The sequence below is a fragment of the Colobus angolensis genome, unplaced genomic scaffold, assembly GCF_000951035.1.
Source record: "Colobus angolensis palliatus isolate OR3802 unplaced genomic scaffold, Cang.pa_1.0 Scaffold134, whole genome shotgun sequence".
Classification (NCBI taxonomy): Eukaryota; Metazoa; Chordata; class Mammalia; order Primates; family Cercopithecidae; genus Colobus; species Colobus angolensis.
The window spans coordinates 7484603-7500787 of NW_012114422.1; the positions used below are offsets into that span (position 1 = coordinate 7484603).

The following is a 16185-nucleotide window of genomic DNA, read 5'->3' on the forward strand; positions in this document are numbered from 1 at the left end:
TGAACATTTATTTTTGAACTCTAAGATTTAGTGATTTATGAAGGCTAATATTTTCTATTATCATACATGTTAATGCATTGAATAGTTTTAAAGGCATATTTGCATGTATGTTTCCATCTAATTAACTACTTTAGAAATGATCATTATTGTAGATTTTCTACAGTGGACTTTGTCTAAAATATTGATTTTAAGTTACTTTCCTAAGGAGTTTTATTAGAGTAATACTCAGTGCAGTATTATGAAAGTCAAATTACAAATCACATCAAGCTGTTGCAGTTTTCAAGAGAAATCTTATTGACAGAACTGCTTCAGAGAGGTTGCTAGTTTTCAAAATATAAATTAATTGTTGAGTTTTGTATTCCAAAAAATATATGATTTAATGCCATTTTGAGTACTAAATATAAGCTTCCTAAAGTCATCATATTAAATTTTCAAAGTGCTTAGGGCTGAAGACTATTAAAGGGGAAATCATTTAAAAAAAAAAAAAACACAGATAAATGGAAGAATGTAACTGTGGCAATGCGTACTGTTCCCTGAAAAGTAACTGATACACCACTGAGAATGAAATGAATTATTTACATAAGTAGTCTGAGGATAAAGTACACTAAGTTCACATAGTATTACAGAACACTGCAGAAGCTACATTTTCATAGTATTCCATCTTCATAATAATCTTGTTCGAAAGAGTTTTTCAAGTTAATGCATCAAATATTATATCCTACTTATTGAAAATTATTTATGTTAACACATTTGGTAGATAAAACTCCTAACAAGGTTAATTGAACTAGCTGTAACAAACACGCTGCATACGAAGGTGAGTTTCGATTGAGGAAGAGCCTACATGCAACTGAAGGTTTTCTGCAGTGATTTGCAGAAAAACTTCAGATTGTATATCCAATTGCTGAAGCACTTGATCAAAGCAAAATATTGCATCTGTTACATACTACCTTTTAGAAATCATAATATTCATTATTCTGAACATTATACTATAAAATCAACTAACTTTAATACTGTAATTTAGTTATGATCACATTATTGTCTAGGCAACAGAATGACCATTTTTTTCCAATACAAATTCCCATTTCTAAATGCTAAAGATATTTTTCTACCACAAAACACAGTTGTGTACAACAAAATCATTGTACATATCAAAAGAGGCAGAGGTATTCCATAAGTATACCTTGATAGGGAGCACTAAATCCACGATATCGATGATTGCTGTCTGTAACAAAATGCAGTCTGAGCCAGTTTTTGTTGCTGATAATTGGTGGTGGTATATTCATTCCAGATAACCTGAATTACAAAAGACAACAACAAAAATTTTAAAAAGTTTTTCAGCAGTAAACGTTTTCACAAAATTGGGACCTAACAAATGTCTATCTATATTCATGACTTTGCACTGTCAATTTTTTAAGCACAAATGAAATAGTTCTTTGATGTATAGAAAAGTCGATTATAGAATAGTGCAAGTCCAAACACATGCTGTTCCAATCAGGTTGCGTATATTAATACAATCAACTGTAAAACCTTAAGTGCACATGATTTTTGATTCAGCCAAATGTATTTACTGCACCAATAATATTATTTATGGTATTGTTTATTAGTATTATATTATCATTTATTAATGTTATATTGTTTATTATTTATATCTTGTTTATTATTTATTAATACATATTGTATTGTTTATTATTGTTAATAATAAACACAACAGATACTGAGCTGATGGTGCTAGTCACTGTGCTTCCCATGTATGTATTGATACAATAAAGTTACAAAATCAAAAGACCTCAAATAAATTGATACACTTATTTCCAGGGTAAGATTGTACACTTTTTTTCTTATACTCTCTCCTATCCACTTAATGTTTTTTCAGTATTTCTCATTGGATGGCAAATTTCACAATTTATTTTCATAGAACGAGCATTGTTTTTGTGTAATTTCATAATCTTATAAATGTTCATGACTAGCTTTCATTATAATATATAATTCTATAATGTATTAGACGCTTGCTCCAATGGAGAGGCAGAAAACAGATTGTATATATCCAAATAAATATAGTTGGATATGTAGTCTTCACATATTTGGCTGTAAGAATACCATTTATAATATACGCAAAACAAGCATCTTACAGCAAATTATGAGAACTATCCTCCCGATATTGGTCATGATTAATATATAAACTACCTCTTGCTTTATAATTTTTTGAAGATTTCCAGCAAAGCAGTTTTTCTGACATCATGAAATAGAAAAATGCTGCTGTATTGTATTTCTACCATATATCTAACCATTTAAATTTTAAGTGTTTGCTATAAAGCCAAAGTAAAAGAGTCTCCAAAGTAAGGCTATTACATAGTTAGGAAGAGTTTCAGATTAAGGTTTCTTAATAACAAGTTCTTAATAATAAGGGTTTCAGATTAAGAGTTTCAGATTAAGGTTTCTTAATAGCAAGTATATCTTTCCTGTTCTTCAAAGTTCACACTTTTCTTCTTCAGAAGGCAAAATAAATAGCTGATTTATTATGCTATGTTTGTGGGGTGGAAATGTCAGGAAGAATTGCAAATATTCTCTCACCTCTTGGCGATTAGTCATGCTAGGGGAACAGTAGAAGGAGGATGGAAAATCTGTCCTTGTGTATGTAATCAGTGTTAAGGTGTAGGTACAGGGATGCAAGGAACCTCTAACCAATATTCTTCATCTTTATCCCTGAAAACCCAACTTCCCTGAGATGTGCGGGAGCTAGCCACCATTTTTAGTGGATGACCACTTGTCCATTAAAATATAAAATCACCTTTATTGTATTATTGTGCCTACTGGTGTATAGAATGTTGAATTCCAAAATGAAAACATCCAGATATAGGCCATATATTTCTCATTTTTATTCTCGGTTTGCAGTGCATTTTCTGTAATGTTTCTCTGTAAATCTATTTTCTCTTTTCATAGGGATGAATCTGTTTATTTGTTGAGCTGACTGATTTTTTTTTCCAATCTGAATTTAGTTAATAAAATTATATAATATCATTGTATAATTTTAGACTCAAGTTTTAAAAGCTGATTTCATTACTTTCAGAAAATATACAAGTTATGTTTACTCTTGTTGATTAAAATAGTAATTCAGTGAAAAACGATTTGGATTTGTTTCAATTATATTTCCAATTGAGTAGCATAGTTCATGCCAGATTTTGATTTACAATTTGGTTTTGTTCAATTCCCTATTTCAATGAACATGAATATCCATTGGGGTAAGTTTAAATTATTGTTGACAGGCTGCACACATTTCCAGATATAATGAGACTAGAATACATGGAGGTGTGTAATACACCAAAGCAGAGTTTGGAGACAGACCCCCTAAAAGACCCAGTAAATGAGGATCAACTACACAAGGACATCAAGAAATGTGAGAAAGGAAAAAAGACAAAATGGACAATAAAAATAATAAACTTTCCATCTTTTCCAGGGACATGAAAGGTAATTTCAGTAATAGAGTATGTTAAAGGCAAGTAATAGCTACTGTGTAACTGCAGTTTGCAACTTGAATTTACTTTCAGTAATCTAAGAGGGTGGACCTGAAGAAAGCAGAGCTGCAGTAGCGAGAAGCAGAATGTGCATGAGGTGGAGCAAATAATGATTATCTAACAAGTGTGAAAGTAAGAAATATTCCTGACAGCCTCAATGCTTCAGCATATGAGGCAGGACCTTAGATAAGCCAAGAAACTGAACTAGAAAGCACTTGCACCACAGCATCCCTCTGCCACCAGAGAGAAATACACAGTCGTTGGTTATAGGGGAGTCACATGGGCTTTGAAAATCATAGTTACTGAATAATGTTCATTATTTAAACCCATTCTAAACAATATGGCTTGGTTTATGGCTTATGGAGAAATCTCACAAATAAATCTATATATCTCTGTCCTTATTTCACATGTTATCAGGAAAATCAGGAAATGGGGGATTGAGAATATATGCCACTTGGAAAGATTCCATTAAACTACTTAATTTAGATAATTATTTTTTTAAATACTAAAGGAGATATTCTAAAATATAACTTATTATTATCCCTGTGTCAAATTACTGTGGTTATTTGAGAGTAAGCAAATTCTAGCATAAAGTCAATGAGAATAATCCGTTAATAAGAAAGAGATTGTATGTATTTATTCAACAATTATTTACCAAACATTAACTATATGAGAAATGCCAATGGTAAAGGTTGGAAATATGACAGTAAGCAAGAGAAAAATCATGGTTTTACACAGTAAAAATAAAACACACAAACAAATAAATAAATAATATATATTTCAGGTAGTGGCAAATGATATATAACAACAATAACAAAAAAACCAGTAACATGATAAAGAATTTCTATATATAAAGTTTCCATTGTTTTAATACATTTTCCATTTCACCCTAAAAACATCCATACTCATGATTATATGGCTTAAACTATCAAACTGGATTTTAGGATAATTATATCAAGAAAAATATGGTAATGACAAATGTCATAAATTTGTTCCCTACTACTATAGTTATTTGTACCAGAAAATTAGACATATCTCTTGAGTAATAAATAAATTGTAATGGAATTACTAAAAAATTATTAATGAGATAAAATTTCATTGCATGTTTAATGAGGAAAGAAATACTGACAATAATAGAGTAACAACATAATTAATATTTGTAAAAATTTTATTTCTCCAATTTACTGCAGAAATAATGATTAAATCATAAATTGATATTTAAAATCCTATATAATAGTTTCCATTGTAATTAATCCTTTAGAGAATATAATTATAATCCTTACAACATGATTTTAAGAATTAGTTAAACATAAGAAAATTGAGAGAACCACAGCTTTTTTGATAAAGTTCATAAAACTATTTTGAGTTTATTCTTTTGGTTTAAAACTCTCCTGTCAGGTACTCATTTCAGCCATATCCGGTTTTCAAACTTTCTCAAATTTTGTAGTTTCATCAACAGCTATCATTTTTTATTGCTCTGACATCTGTTTTAAAAAAATCTTTCCAATTCCCTAAAATCATCCAAATGTAATGACCTATCTACATTATGTATAGGTGGAGTCAAATTTTAAACTCAGGATTTTTCACATCATTACCTCCATGACTTCGCATCTCTCTTTTCCACAATTCTCCCACTTTCCTCTAATTTTACTTGTCTCTGTCTCCCTCTCTCAAGCGTGCTCTCGTGCTTTCTAACCCTCTTGCTTTTAAACCAGTTTTGACCTCCTTCCTTCTCTAGCACTGAGATAAGATGTATCCATCATAAATCTTCATGAATGTTCTTTATGACCTTGTTAGATTATGGCCCTATGCTGAGCCGCTATTAGTTGCTCAAATTTATTCTTTCATCTTATCCCTGGACCTTTGCATATACTTCACTTTGAGGCTGAAATAAATATCCTTTTTAAAATTTATTTACTCTAAATCTTTCTCAGGGAAACCAGACAAAGTTCAATGGTTAAGAGAGGTGCCTAATCTCCTCTGTCCTCACAGATCATCTGTGCATGTTCTTATCATATCTTAATTCTTTATGTTTAATAGACACATAATAATTGCATACACTTATAGGGTACAACGTGATGTTTCAGTACATATATACATTGTGTAATGATCAAATCAGAGTAATTAGCATATCCATCACCTCAAACATTTATGATTTCTTTGTAGTAAGAAATTCAAAATCCTCTCTTCTAGGTATTTTGAGATACACAATATCTTTTTGTTGACTATAGTTACCCTACAGTGCAGTAGGACACTGGTACTTATTCTGCCTTTCTAGCTATAAATTTATACCCATTGATCAACCTCTCCTATCAACCCACCACCTTCTTTAGTCTCTGGTAACCACTGTTCTATTTGCTACTTCTATGAGACCAACACTTTTAGATTCTGAATATGGGTGAGAACATTTGACATTTATCTTTCTGTTTCTGACTTATTTATCTTAACATATTTTCCTTGAGATTTACCCATGTTGTCCCAAATGACAAAATTTCTTTCTTTCTTAAGGCTGAATAGTATTCCACTGAGTATTGTATGTGTGTGTGTGTGTGTGTGTGTGTGTGTGTAATCACATTTTCTTAATCCGTTCATACATCATTGGACACTTAGAATCCATTACTTGACTATTGTGAATAGTGAAGCAATAAAAATGGGAGTTCAGATATTTCTTCAACATATTAACTTCAATTCCTTTGGATAGTTACCTGGTAGTAGCATTGCTGGATCATATGGTAGTACTATTTTTTAATTTTTTGAGGGACATACATACTATTTTCAATAATGGTTCTATTAATATATATTCTCACCAACACTGTAGAAGGGTACCTTTTTATCCACATCTTTGCTAACACCTCTTTTGTCTTTTTGATAGTAGCCATTCTGACTAAAGTGAAGTGCTATCTCATTGTGGTATTGATTTACATTTTCTGGATGATTAGTGATGTTGAACATTTTTTTCATACACCTGTTGGCCACTTGTCTTCTTTTGAAGGTTATCTGTTCCTGTCCATTGCCAATTTTTTCATCGGGAGTAAAGTCAGAGCCTTTGGTGTATCCATCACTGGAGTAATGTACATTGTACCTATCAAGAATTTCTCATCATCCACCCCTCTGCCATCCCCTGACCCTTCCAAACATCCATTGTCTATCATTCCACATTTTACCTCCATGTGTAAACATTATTTACTTTCCTTTTATCAGTGAGACATGTGGTGTTTGTCTTTCTGTCTCTGAGTTGTTTCACTTGCGATAACTGTCTCCAGTTCCCTCCATGTTCCTGAAAAGTATATTTCTTTTTTTAAGGATGAAATGTCTAGATCTTTTTCAGATACTTCATTATTTTCCTTTCTTTAGTGTCTGCTACTGAAGTGTTTTGTGTTCCTTTGGAAAGCTCACATTTACTTGCTTTTTCACGTTTCTTCTTTCCCTATGTGTATATCTGTGCATATGGTAGAAGAGTCACCTTCCTGATTTTATGTGGTAGTTTTGGTAAAGTGAAACATTTTCATATATATGGGTCTTAGGGTGTGGTTTGGCAGGGTGTTTTGGCTTTGATTCTGGGTAGAAGCAGTAGTGTGGTTTATGTGCAGTTTCTTCAGCTGTAATTCGCATCACCAGTGTCCATGAGCACGTCAGTGCTCAGGACTGCAAAAATTTGTGGTAATAATGGCCACCATGATAGTTTCAGGCTGGGCATACTTGAGTACAATAGGTTGGCTGGCACTAGGGTGGGCTTGCTGGAGTCCTGGGCCTCCACTAGGCCAGCTATATTGATCCAGGAGCATACAGATGCAGTGAATTATCTAGGGTGGGACTACCTTGCAGTGGGACCACCACAAGGCTAACTGGTGGTCCAGGCAAATGCTCACATACATGAGTTGGCTGGTTCTGGAGTGGGTTGGCAGGAGAATGGAGCCACCACTGAGATGAATGTTGAGTTGTCAGGCACACATGGGCGTGGTAGGTAAACCAACTCTGAGGTGATTTTGGGGAGTCAGGACAAGCCTGAGGTCAACTTTCCCACTCTGTATGACTGCCTGTTCCATTGAAGCAGGACACAGCATAGTCTCAGACACTGGAGTCACAGCTGTTCTGCTGAACCTAGGCTCCAAGTAGTCAGGTTATTGTTACTGTGGCCATCTGTTTGAGTGGAGTGGAATGTCAGCAGAGCATCAAGATGGATAAACAATGACTACTGGCTCCCATAATAGGATGTACTAGAGCTATGGGTCTGATACCATCAAGATAGTGATGTGCTATAGCACTCTGGGTCACAGGGGTAGGGGGGTGCACACAGGCTCCTCACTCTGGAGCAATGCAGCCATGTTAACTACAGGAAACCCTCCAAACTACATTCAGAGACAGTGAGGACTGTGGGCCTTTCTTGCATCAAGAACTGTAGATGTGTATGTTGGGAATGGGGACTGCTGGTGGCCTCCAGTTTAACTTTTTCTCACAAAGAGAAGTCTCTCCCATCCCCAAGCTCATCCCAGCAGGGTGAACAGAGTGGCAAAGATAGGTGCTTCACTTCCTCTCTAAACTTCCATTCTGGGTTTCTGTGCTTCACAGAGATTTCACCACCTCCTTGTGGTGAAGTATCCAGCATACTTCTTCAGTTACTCTAGTTGGAATGTAGTTCTCTATTCATTGTTTTGGTCCTTTGTTTTTGGTTGGATAAGTACCAGGAATCTCTAGGAAACCATCTTGCTATGACCACAAAATTCATGATTAGCCATTTATTACTTTACATAGTGATACATTTTCTGTTTCCTATTATTTTACATTTTCTTTAACAGGGCTGTTAAATCTCTGGTACTTAGCGTAATGATTGATGCACAGTGAGTGTATAGTGTCTTTTATATGTCAAAAAAATAAATGAAGAGAAGTTATTTGGGCACATGTCCTTTCAGTCCCTTTATATTTTTATACTCTTTATCACTTATGTCAATAATTCAATTTTATATTATTATTAAATGTTTTAGTTCTTTTCTTATTCAAGACCCATCTAAAATTCTATCTCCTTCATATGTCCTCTTCAATTCGCCTGACTAAAAGTTGTATTTTTTGTTTTCTGAATATGAAAAGCACTTGGTATAACTCTTCCTATGGCATGTCTCACTGCTTTCATCTTGTTTATATAATCTATATTCTAAATTATAAGAAGTTGAAAAGATCCACATGATATGTATCGAATCCATAAGCACATTTCAAACTGAAGATAATGAATTATGTTAATTAAGTACTATCCTATTACAAAATTTGTCAAAGTGTGTTCTGAACATTAGCAACCAAAAATGCCTTGGGGATGGCGGAAATTACACTGTCCAATAATTACTCTGAATTGCTCTTTTATAAACATATACTCTTCCTGTAGTTTTAAAATGTCTTCATCCAGAATTTCTTAAAACTGCCCAGCAAACATTCTCCCATTTTCATGCTTTGCCATGATATCAGTAACATGCAATGAAATTTATTCTAAGCCATTGATATTGTTTGTTGCCTCATGTCTGAACAAGAATGCATTTTACAGTCCCAAGAAAAACTAGTATATTCAAAAATAGTCAAAAAATTAAAAAAAAACTTTCTGTTATGTTGTGCAGGGTACTAAAAGTTGAAAAAATGTTTTAGGAACTAAATTAATTCACTTATGGATGACGTTAATTTTCTATACCGTGAAAATCATGTATGTGGAGTGTACAGATGTTTACATAGACCAAGTGGTGTTTCCTTGTCATGGATGACAGACTATGTTATTGATTAGGTAGTCAAAAGTCACTGGACATCAGGACACAGATTTCTGCATAGTTTTAAAAATCGCATTACAAATCTAAGTATTGTGTTAGGCAGTCCACTTTTCAGAAGCAAGATATTATAAAGTATTTACAAAGCAAAGGAGATGATTGGCTATAGTAAGCTTTATTTCCTTTCCTTCTCCCCTTCTACTCTTAATCACACCCTTTAAAACCCACATGCCCTATTCTGTAACTCTTTTCTGATTTCCCACTTATCACCTATTTCCAGGATCCATTCTTTAGATTAATTATCTTATTTAAAATGGATATTATAGATTTGGGTTCCTTTTATCTAGAAACATGCTTCAGAAAAATCTATGATACAATATGTATAGATTCAAACACCAAATTTTAATCAAGATTAAATGCATAGTTTGCATAGTATTACAGACACACCTCATTTTATTGCACTTTGGTTTATTGTGCTTTGCAGATATCGTGGGGTTTGTTGCTGTTGTTTTACGAACTGAAGGTTTGTGACAATGCCGCATTTGGCAGGTGGCATTTTTCCAATAGCATATTGTCACTTCAACTCTCTGTGTCACATTTAATAATTCTCATAGTATGTCAAAGTTTTCATTATTATTTCTGTTATGGTGACCTATAAATAATGAACTTTGATGTTACTATTATAATTGTTTTTGGGTGTCACAAACTGTGCCCATGAAAGATAGTGAACTTAATCAGTAAACGTTGAGTTTGTTCTGACTTCTCTACCAACCAACCATTCTCTTGTCTTTGTCTTTCATTCCATCCTTGAACATCTCTATCCCTGAGACACAACAATACTGAAAGTGTAATAAACATACAATGGCTGCCAACTGTTCAAGTGAAAGGAAGTCACATGTCTCTCACTTTCAATCAAAAGCTAGAAATTATTAACCTGAGTGAGAAAAGCATGTTGAGAGCCAAGATAGACATCTTATGACAAATTAGCCAAGTTGAGAATGCAAAGGAAAAATTACTGAAGGAAATCACAAGTGATACTCCAGTGAACACACAAATTACAAGAAAGCAAAACAATCTTTTTTTGCTGATATGAAGAAAGTTTTAGTGGTTTGGTTATAAGATCAAACCAACCACCATATTCCATTTAGCCAAATTCTAATTCCAAGTAAGACCCTAACTTTATTCAATTCCATGAATACTAAGATAGGTGAGGAAGCTGTAGAATAAAAAATCTGAAGCTTTCAGAGGTTGGTTCATGACATTTAAGAAAAGAAGACATCTTCATAACATAAGTGCAAGGTGAATAAGCATAAAGTGATGCAGAAGTTGCCGCAAGTTATCTAAACGGTCTAGCCAAAATAATTGCTGAAGGTGGCTACATTAAACAACAGATTTTCAGTGCAGAAGAAGTAGTTTTCTACTGGAAGAAAATGCCATGTAGACCTTTCATAGCTAAAGAGAAGTCAATGCCTGGCTTAAGTTTCAAAAGACAGACTGTGTTGTCAGGGGTTAATGAAACTGGCAACTTTAAGTTGAAGCTAATGCTCATTTATTATTCAAAAATTCTAGTGTCCTTAAAAATCATTCTAAATCTACACTGCCTGCACTCAAAAATAGTCCAGGACCATATGGATTCACAGCATAATTCTACCAGACATTCAAAGAAGAATTGGTACAAATTATTTTGACACTATTCCACCAGATAAAGAAGGACATCCTTAGTTTTCTATGAAGCCAGCATTACCCTAATATCAAAACCAGGGAAGGACATAACCAAAAAAGAAAACTACAGACTGACATCCTTGATGAACATAGATGCTAAAATCTGTAACAAAATACTAGCTAATCAAATCCAACAGCATATCAAAAAGATAATCCACCCTGATCAAGTGGGTTTCACACCAGGGATGCAGGGATGGTTCAACATATGCAAGTCAATAAATGTGATATACCACATAAACAGAATTAAAAACAAAAATCACATGATCATCTCAATAGATGCGGAAAAGCATTCAACAAGATCCAGCATCCGTTTATGATTAAAACTCAGCAAAACTGGCATACAAGGGACATATCTTAATGTAAAAAAAGCCATCTATGAAACACCCACAGCCAACATATTACTGAATGGGGAAAAGCTGAAAGCATTCCCTCTGAGAACTGGAAGAAGACAAGGATGTCCACTCTCACTACTCCTTTTCAACATAGTACTGGAAATCTTAGCCAGAACAATCAGACAAGAGAAAGAAATAAAGGGCATCTAAATCAGTAAAAAGGAAGTCAAAATGTCACTGTTTGCTGATGATGACGGTTTGCCTTGAAAACCCTAAAGCCTCCTCCACAAAGCTCCTAGAACTGATTAAAAAAAAAAAAAAAATTTAGCAAAGTTTCCGCATACAAGATTAATGTACACAAATCAGTAGCTCTTCTATACACTAACAGCGACCAAGCAGAGAATCAAATCAAGAACTGAACCCCTTTTATAATAACTGAAAAAAATAAAATAAAATACTTAGGAATATACCAAACCAAGGAATTGAAAGATCTCTCCAAGGAAAACTGTGAAACACTGCTGAAAGAAATCATAGACAATCCAAACAAATGGAAACACATCTCATGCTCATGGATGGGTGTAATCAATATTGTGAAAATGATCATACTGCCAAAAGCAATCTACAAATTCAATGCAATCCCCATCAAATTCCAACATCACTCGTTACAGAATTAGAAAAAACAATTCTAAAATTCATATGGAACCAAAAAAGAGCTGGCATAGTCAAAGCAAGATTAAGCAAAAAGAACAAATCTGGAGGCATCACACGACCGAATTTCAAACTATAGTATAAGGCCATAGTCACCAAAACACTTTGGTACTGGTAAAAAAATAAATAAATAAGCATGTAGGCCAATGGAACAAAGTAGAGGACCCAGAAATAAACCCAAATACTTACTGATAACTGATCTTTGACAAAGCAAACAAAAGCAGGAAGTGGAGAAAGGACACCCTTTTCAACAAATGGTGCTGGGATAATTGGCTAGGCGCATGTGGGAGAATAAAACTGGATCCTCATCTCTCACCTTATAAAAAATCAATCAAGATGTATTAAGGACTTAAACCTAAGACCGAAACTATAAAAATGCTAGAAGATAACATTGGAAAACCCCTTTTAGGCATTGGCTTAAGCAAGGGTTTCATGACCAAGAACCCAAAAGTGAATGCAATAAGGACAAATATAAATAGCTGGGACCTAATTAAACTACAGAGCTTTTGCATGACAAAAGGAACAGTCAGTAGAGTAAACAGACAACCCAAAGAGTGGGAGAAAATCTTCACAAATTATACATCTGACAAAGGACTAATATACAGAATCTACAGCTAACTCAAATCAGTAAGAAAAAATCAAACAATCCCATCAAAATGTGGGCTAAGGATATGAATAGACAATTCTCAAAAGAAGATGTACAAATGGCCAACAGACATGAAAAAATGCTCAATATCACTAATGATCAGAGGAATGCAAATCAAAACCACAATGCAATACCACCTTACTCCTGCAAAAACGGCCATAATCAAAAAATCATAAAACAGTAGATGTTGGCATGGATGTGGTGACCACTTTTACACTGGTAGTGGGAATGTAAACTAGTACAGCCACTATGGAAAACCGTGTAGAGATTCCTTAAAGAACTAAAAGTAGACCTACCATTCGATCCAGTAATCTCTCTACTAGGTATCTACCCAGAGGAAAATAAGTCATTATTTGAAAAAGATACCTGCACATACATGTTTACAGCAGCACAATTCACAATTGCAAAAGCATGGAACCAATCCAAATGCCCATTAACCAACACTTGGATGAAGAAATTGTGATTATATATGAAGGAATACTATTGAGCTATAAAAAGAAATGAATTAAAAGCATTTGCAGTGACCTGGATAAGATTGGAGACTATTATTCTAAGTGATGTAACTCAGGAATGAAAAACCAAATATTGTAGGCTCTCACTGATATGTGGGAGCCAAGCTATGAGGACGCAATGGCATAAGCATGATACAATGGAATTTTGGGAGTTGGTGGAAAGAGTGGGATGGGGCAAGGGATAAAAGACTACAAATATGGTGTGGTGTATACTGCTTGGGTGATGGGTGCACCAAAATATCACAAATACCACTAAATAACTTACTCATGTAAGCAAATAGCACCTGCACCCCAATAATTTATGGAAAAATAAATAAATAAATAAATAAATGGAAAAACAAAGCCTGGAAGACAGAACATCTGTTTACAGCATGGTATACTAAATATGTGAAGCCCACAGTTAAGATCTACTGCTCAGAATAAATGATTTTATTTGAAACATTACTGCTCACTGATAATGCACCTGGTCAATGAAGAGCTTACAAAGATGTACAAGGAAATGAATGTTGAATCATGGAATTAAGGAGGAATTTTGACTTTAAAGCCTTATTATTTAAGAAATATGCTTCATAAGGTTATAGCTGCCATAGATAGTGATTCCTCTGAGGGATCTTGGCAAAGTAAAGCGAAATCCTCTAGGAAAGATTCACCATTTTAGATGTCATTAAGAACATTCATCATCCATGAAAGGAAGTCACAATATCCATGCTAACATGAGTTTGGAACAAGTTGATTCCAAACCTCATGAATGACTTTAAAAGATTCAAGACTTCAATAAAGGAAGTAACTGCAGATATGGTGGAAAGAGCAAGAGAACTAGAATAAGAAGTGGAGCCTAAAGATGTAACTGAATTGCTGTAATCTCATAATTAAACTTGAATGAATGAGTAGTTGCTTCTTACAATGAGAAAATAAAGTGTTTTCTTGAGATGGAATCTACTCCTGTTGAAGATGTTGTTAAAATTGCTGAAATGACAACAAAGGATTTAAAACATTACATAAACTTAGTTCATAAAGCAAGGGAGAGTTTGAGAAGATCAACTCTCACTTTGAAAGAGGTTTTCACCATGGAGAAAATGCTACCAGACAACATTGCATGCTACATAGAAATCTTTTGTGGGAGAAGAATCAATTGATGTGGCAAACTTCACTCTTGTCTTAAGATTTTTTCCAGCCATCCCAGCTTTTCAGGATTCAGTGATTGCTGAAATGACAGCCCTGATCATTCAGCACTCATCAACATCAAGGCAGGACCTTCCCCTACCAAAGAGATGACGACCCACTGAAGGCTCAAATGATCATTAGCATTTTTTATTGGCAAAGTATCTTTAATTAAGGTATGTACATCATTCTAGTAGACATAATCTTATTGAGCACTTAATAGACTACACTATAGTGTAAACATAACTTTTGTATGCACTGGAAAACCAAAAAATTAGTATGACTTGCTTTATTGCAATATTTGCTTTATTGTGGTGATCTGGAATCAAATCCTTACTATCTCCAAAGTATGTCTGTATAGCCATTTAAAAATTCAATTTGTAATTAAAAATATCAAAAAATTTCCAGACTGAGATGTTCTTAATAGAGAATAATTATAAATATATTTTTAAAATAAATAATTTTATCCTCTTTTTCAAAGACAATGGGACAGGAAGAAATATTTCTCAACTCATTTTACAAGGTTAGTATTATGTTGATAAGAAAAACAGGCAAAGTCAGTGCAAAAAAAAACCAAAAACCTATAGACCAATATTTCACATAAACTTAGTTGCAAAAATCCTCAATGAAATGATATCAAATTGAATAAAAAGAGTTATACACTTTGAACTTGTGTTGATTTATTGGAGTTATAAAAGACAGGTTAAGCATTTGAAATTTAATAAATGTAATCCACCCTATGAACAAGCTATAGAAGAAAAATCAAATGATCAGACCAACTGTCACAGAAAAAGCATTTGACAAAATTCAGCACCCATTTGCAATAAAAAAAAAAAAAATCTCAGGCCGGGCATGGTGGCTCAAGCCTGTAATCCCAGCACTTTGCGAGGCCGAGACGGGCGGATCATGAGGTCAGGAGATCGAGACCATCCTGGCTAACATGGTGAAACCCTGTCTCTACTAAAAAATGCAAAAAACTAGCCGGGCGAGGTGGCGGGTGCCTGTAGTCCCAGCTACTTGGGAGGCTGAGGCAGGAGAATGGCGTAAACCCAGGAGGCGGAGCTTGCAATGAGCTGAGATCCAGCCACTGCACTCCAGCCTGGGTGACAGAGAGAGACTCTGTCTCAAAAAAAAAAAAAAAACTCAGCAAATTAAGAATAAAAAATATTTTTCTACCTGATAAAGAACATATACAGAAAACTTACAATTAATATCATACTTAATGTTAAATTTAGGATCTTTCCTAAAGGAAGATATCAATGTCTCCATTTGCCACTCTTACTGAACATAGTGCTGGCAGTTCTAGCTGGTGCAATAAGTGGATGAAAAAAAAAAGACATAAGAAAGAAGAAATAAAACTGTCCTTATTTACAGATGACATGGTTGTTTATATAGAAAATCCTAAGCAATCTACATAAAAGCCTCCTAGAACTAATAAGTGAGTTCAGCCAGGTCACAGGATAGAAGATGAACAAACAAATATCAAACACATTTTAATATGTTAATAGCAAACATGTGGAAACTAAAATCATAATACAATGTGCAACTGTTCTGAGGAAAATCAAATAGCTATAAAACTAGTCAGTAAATTATTTATAGGTTTTGCATCTGGAATATTACAAAATACATTTTAAAAAGCAAAGATGTAAATAAGTGGAAAGATGTATCTTTTACATGAATTGCAAGACTGAAAATAGTAGACATTTCAATTCTCCCAAAAAATGATCTACCGGTTTAATTCAATTCCTATGAAAACCCCAGCAAATTATTTTTGTAAACATTGCCAAGATCATTGTAGAATTTACATGTAAAGCCCTAGAACCAAGAATAAGTTAAAGCAAATGTGAGAAA

General features: G+C 34.0%; 1 protein-coding gene across 2 annotated transcripts in view; it reads right to left on the reverse strand.

Annotated features, from left to right (window-relative positions):
- CSMD3 (CUB and Sushi multiple domains 3) overlaps positions 1-16185 on the reverse strand; it is a 1254780-nt gene that overhangs the window by 816101 nt on the left and 422494 nt on the right. For both annotated transcript variants that reach the window (XM_011934353.1, XM_011934352.1), the window contains exon 6: positions 1181-1293. In XM_011934353.1, coding sequence (XP_011789743.1) covers positions 1181-1293 — 113 coding nt within the window. The remainder of the gene's footprint in view (positions 1-1180; positions 1294-16185) is intronic.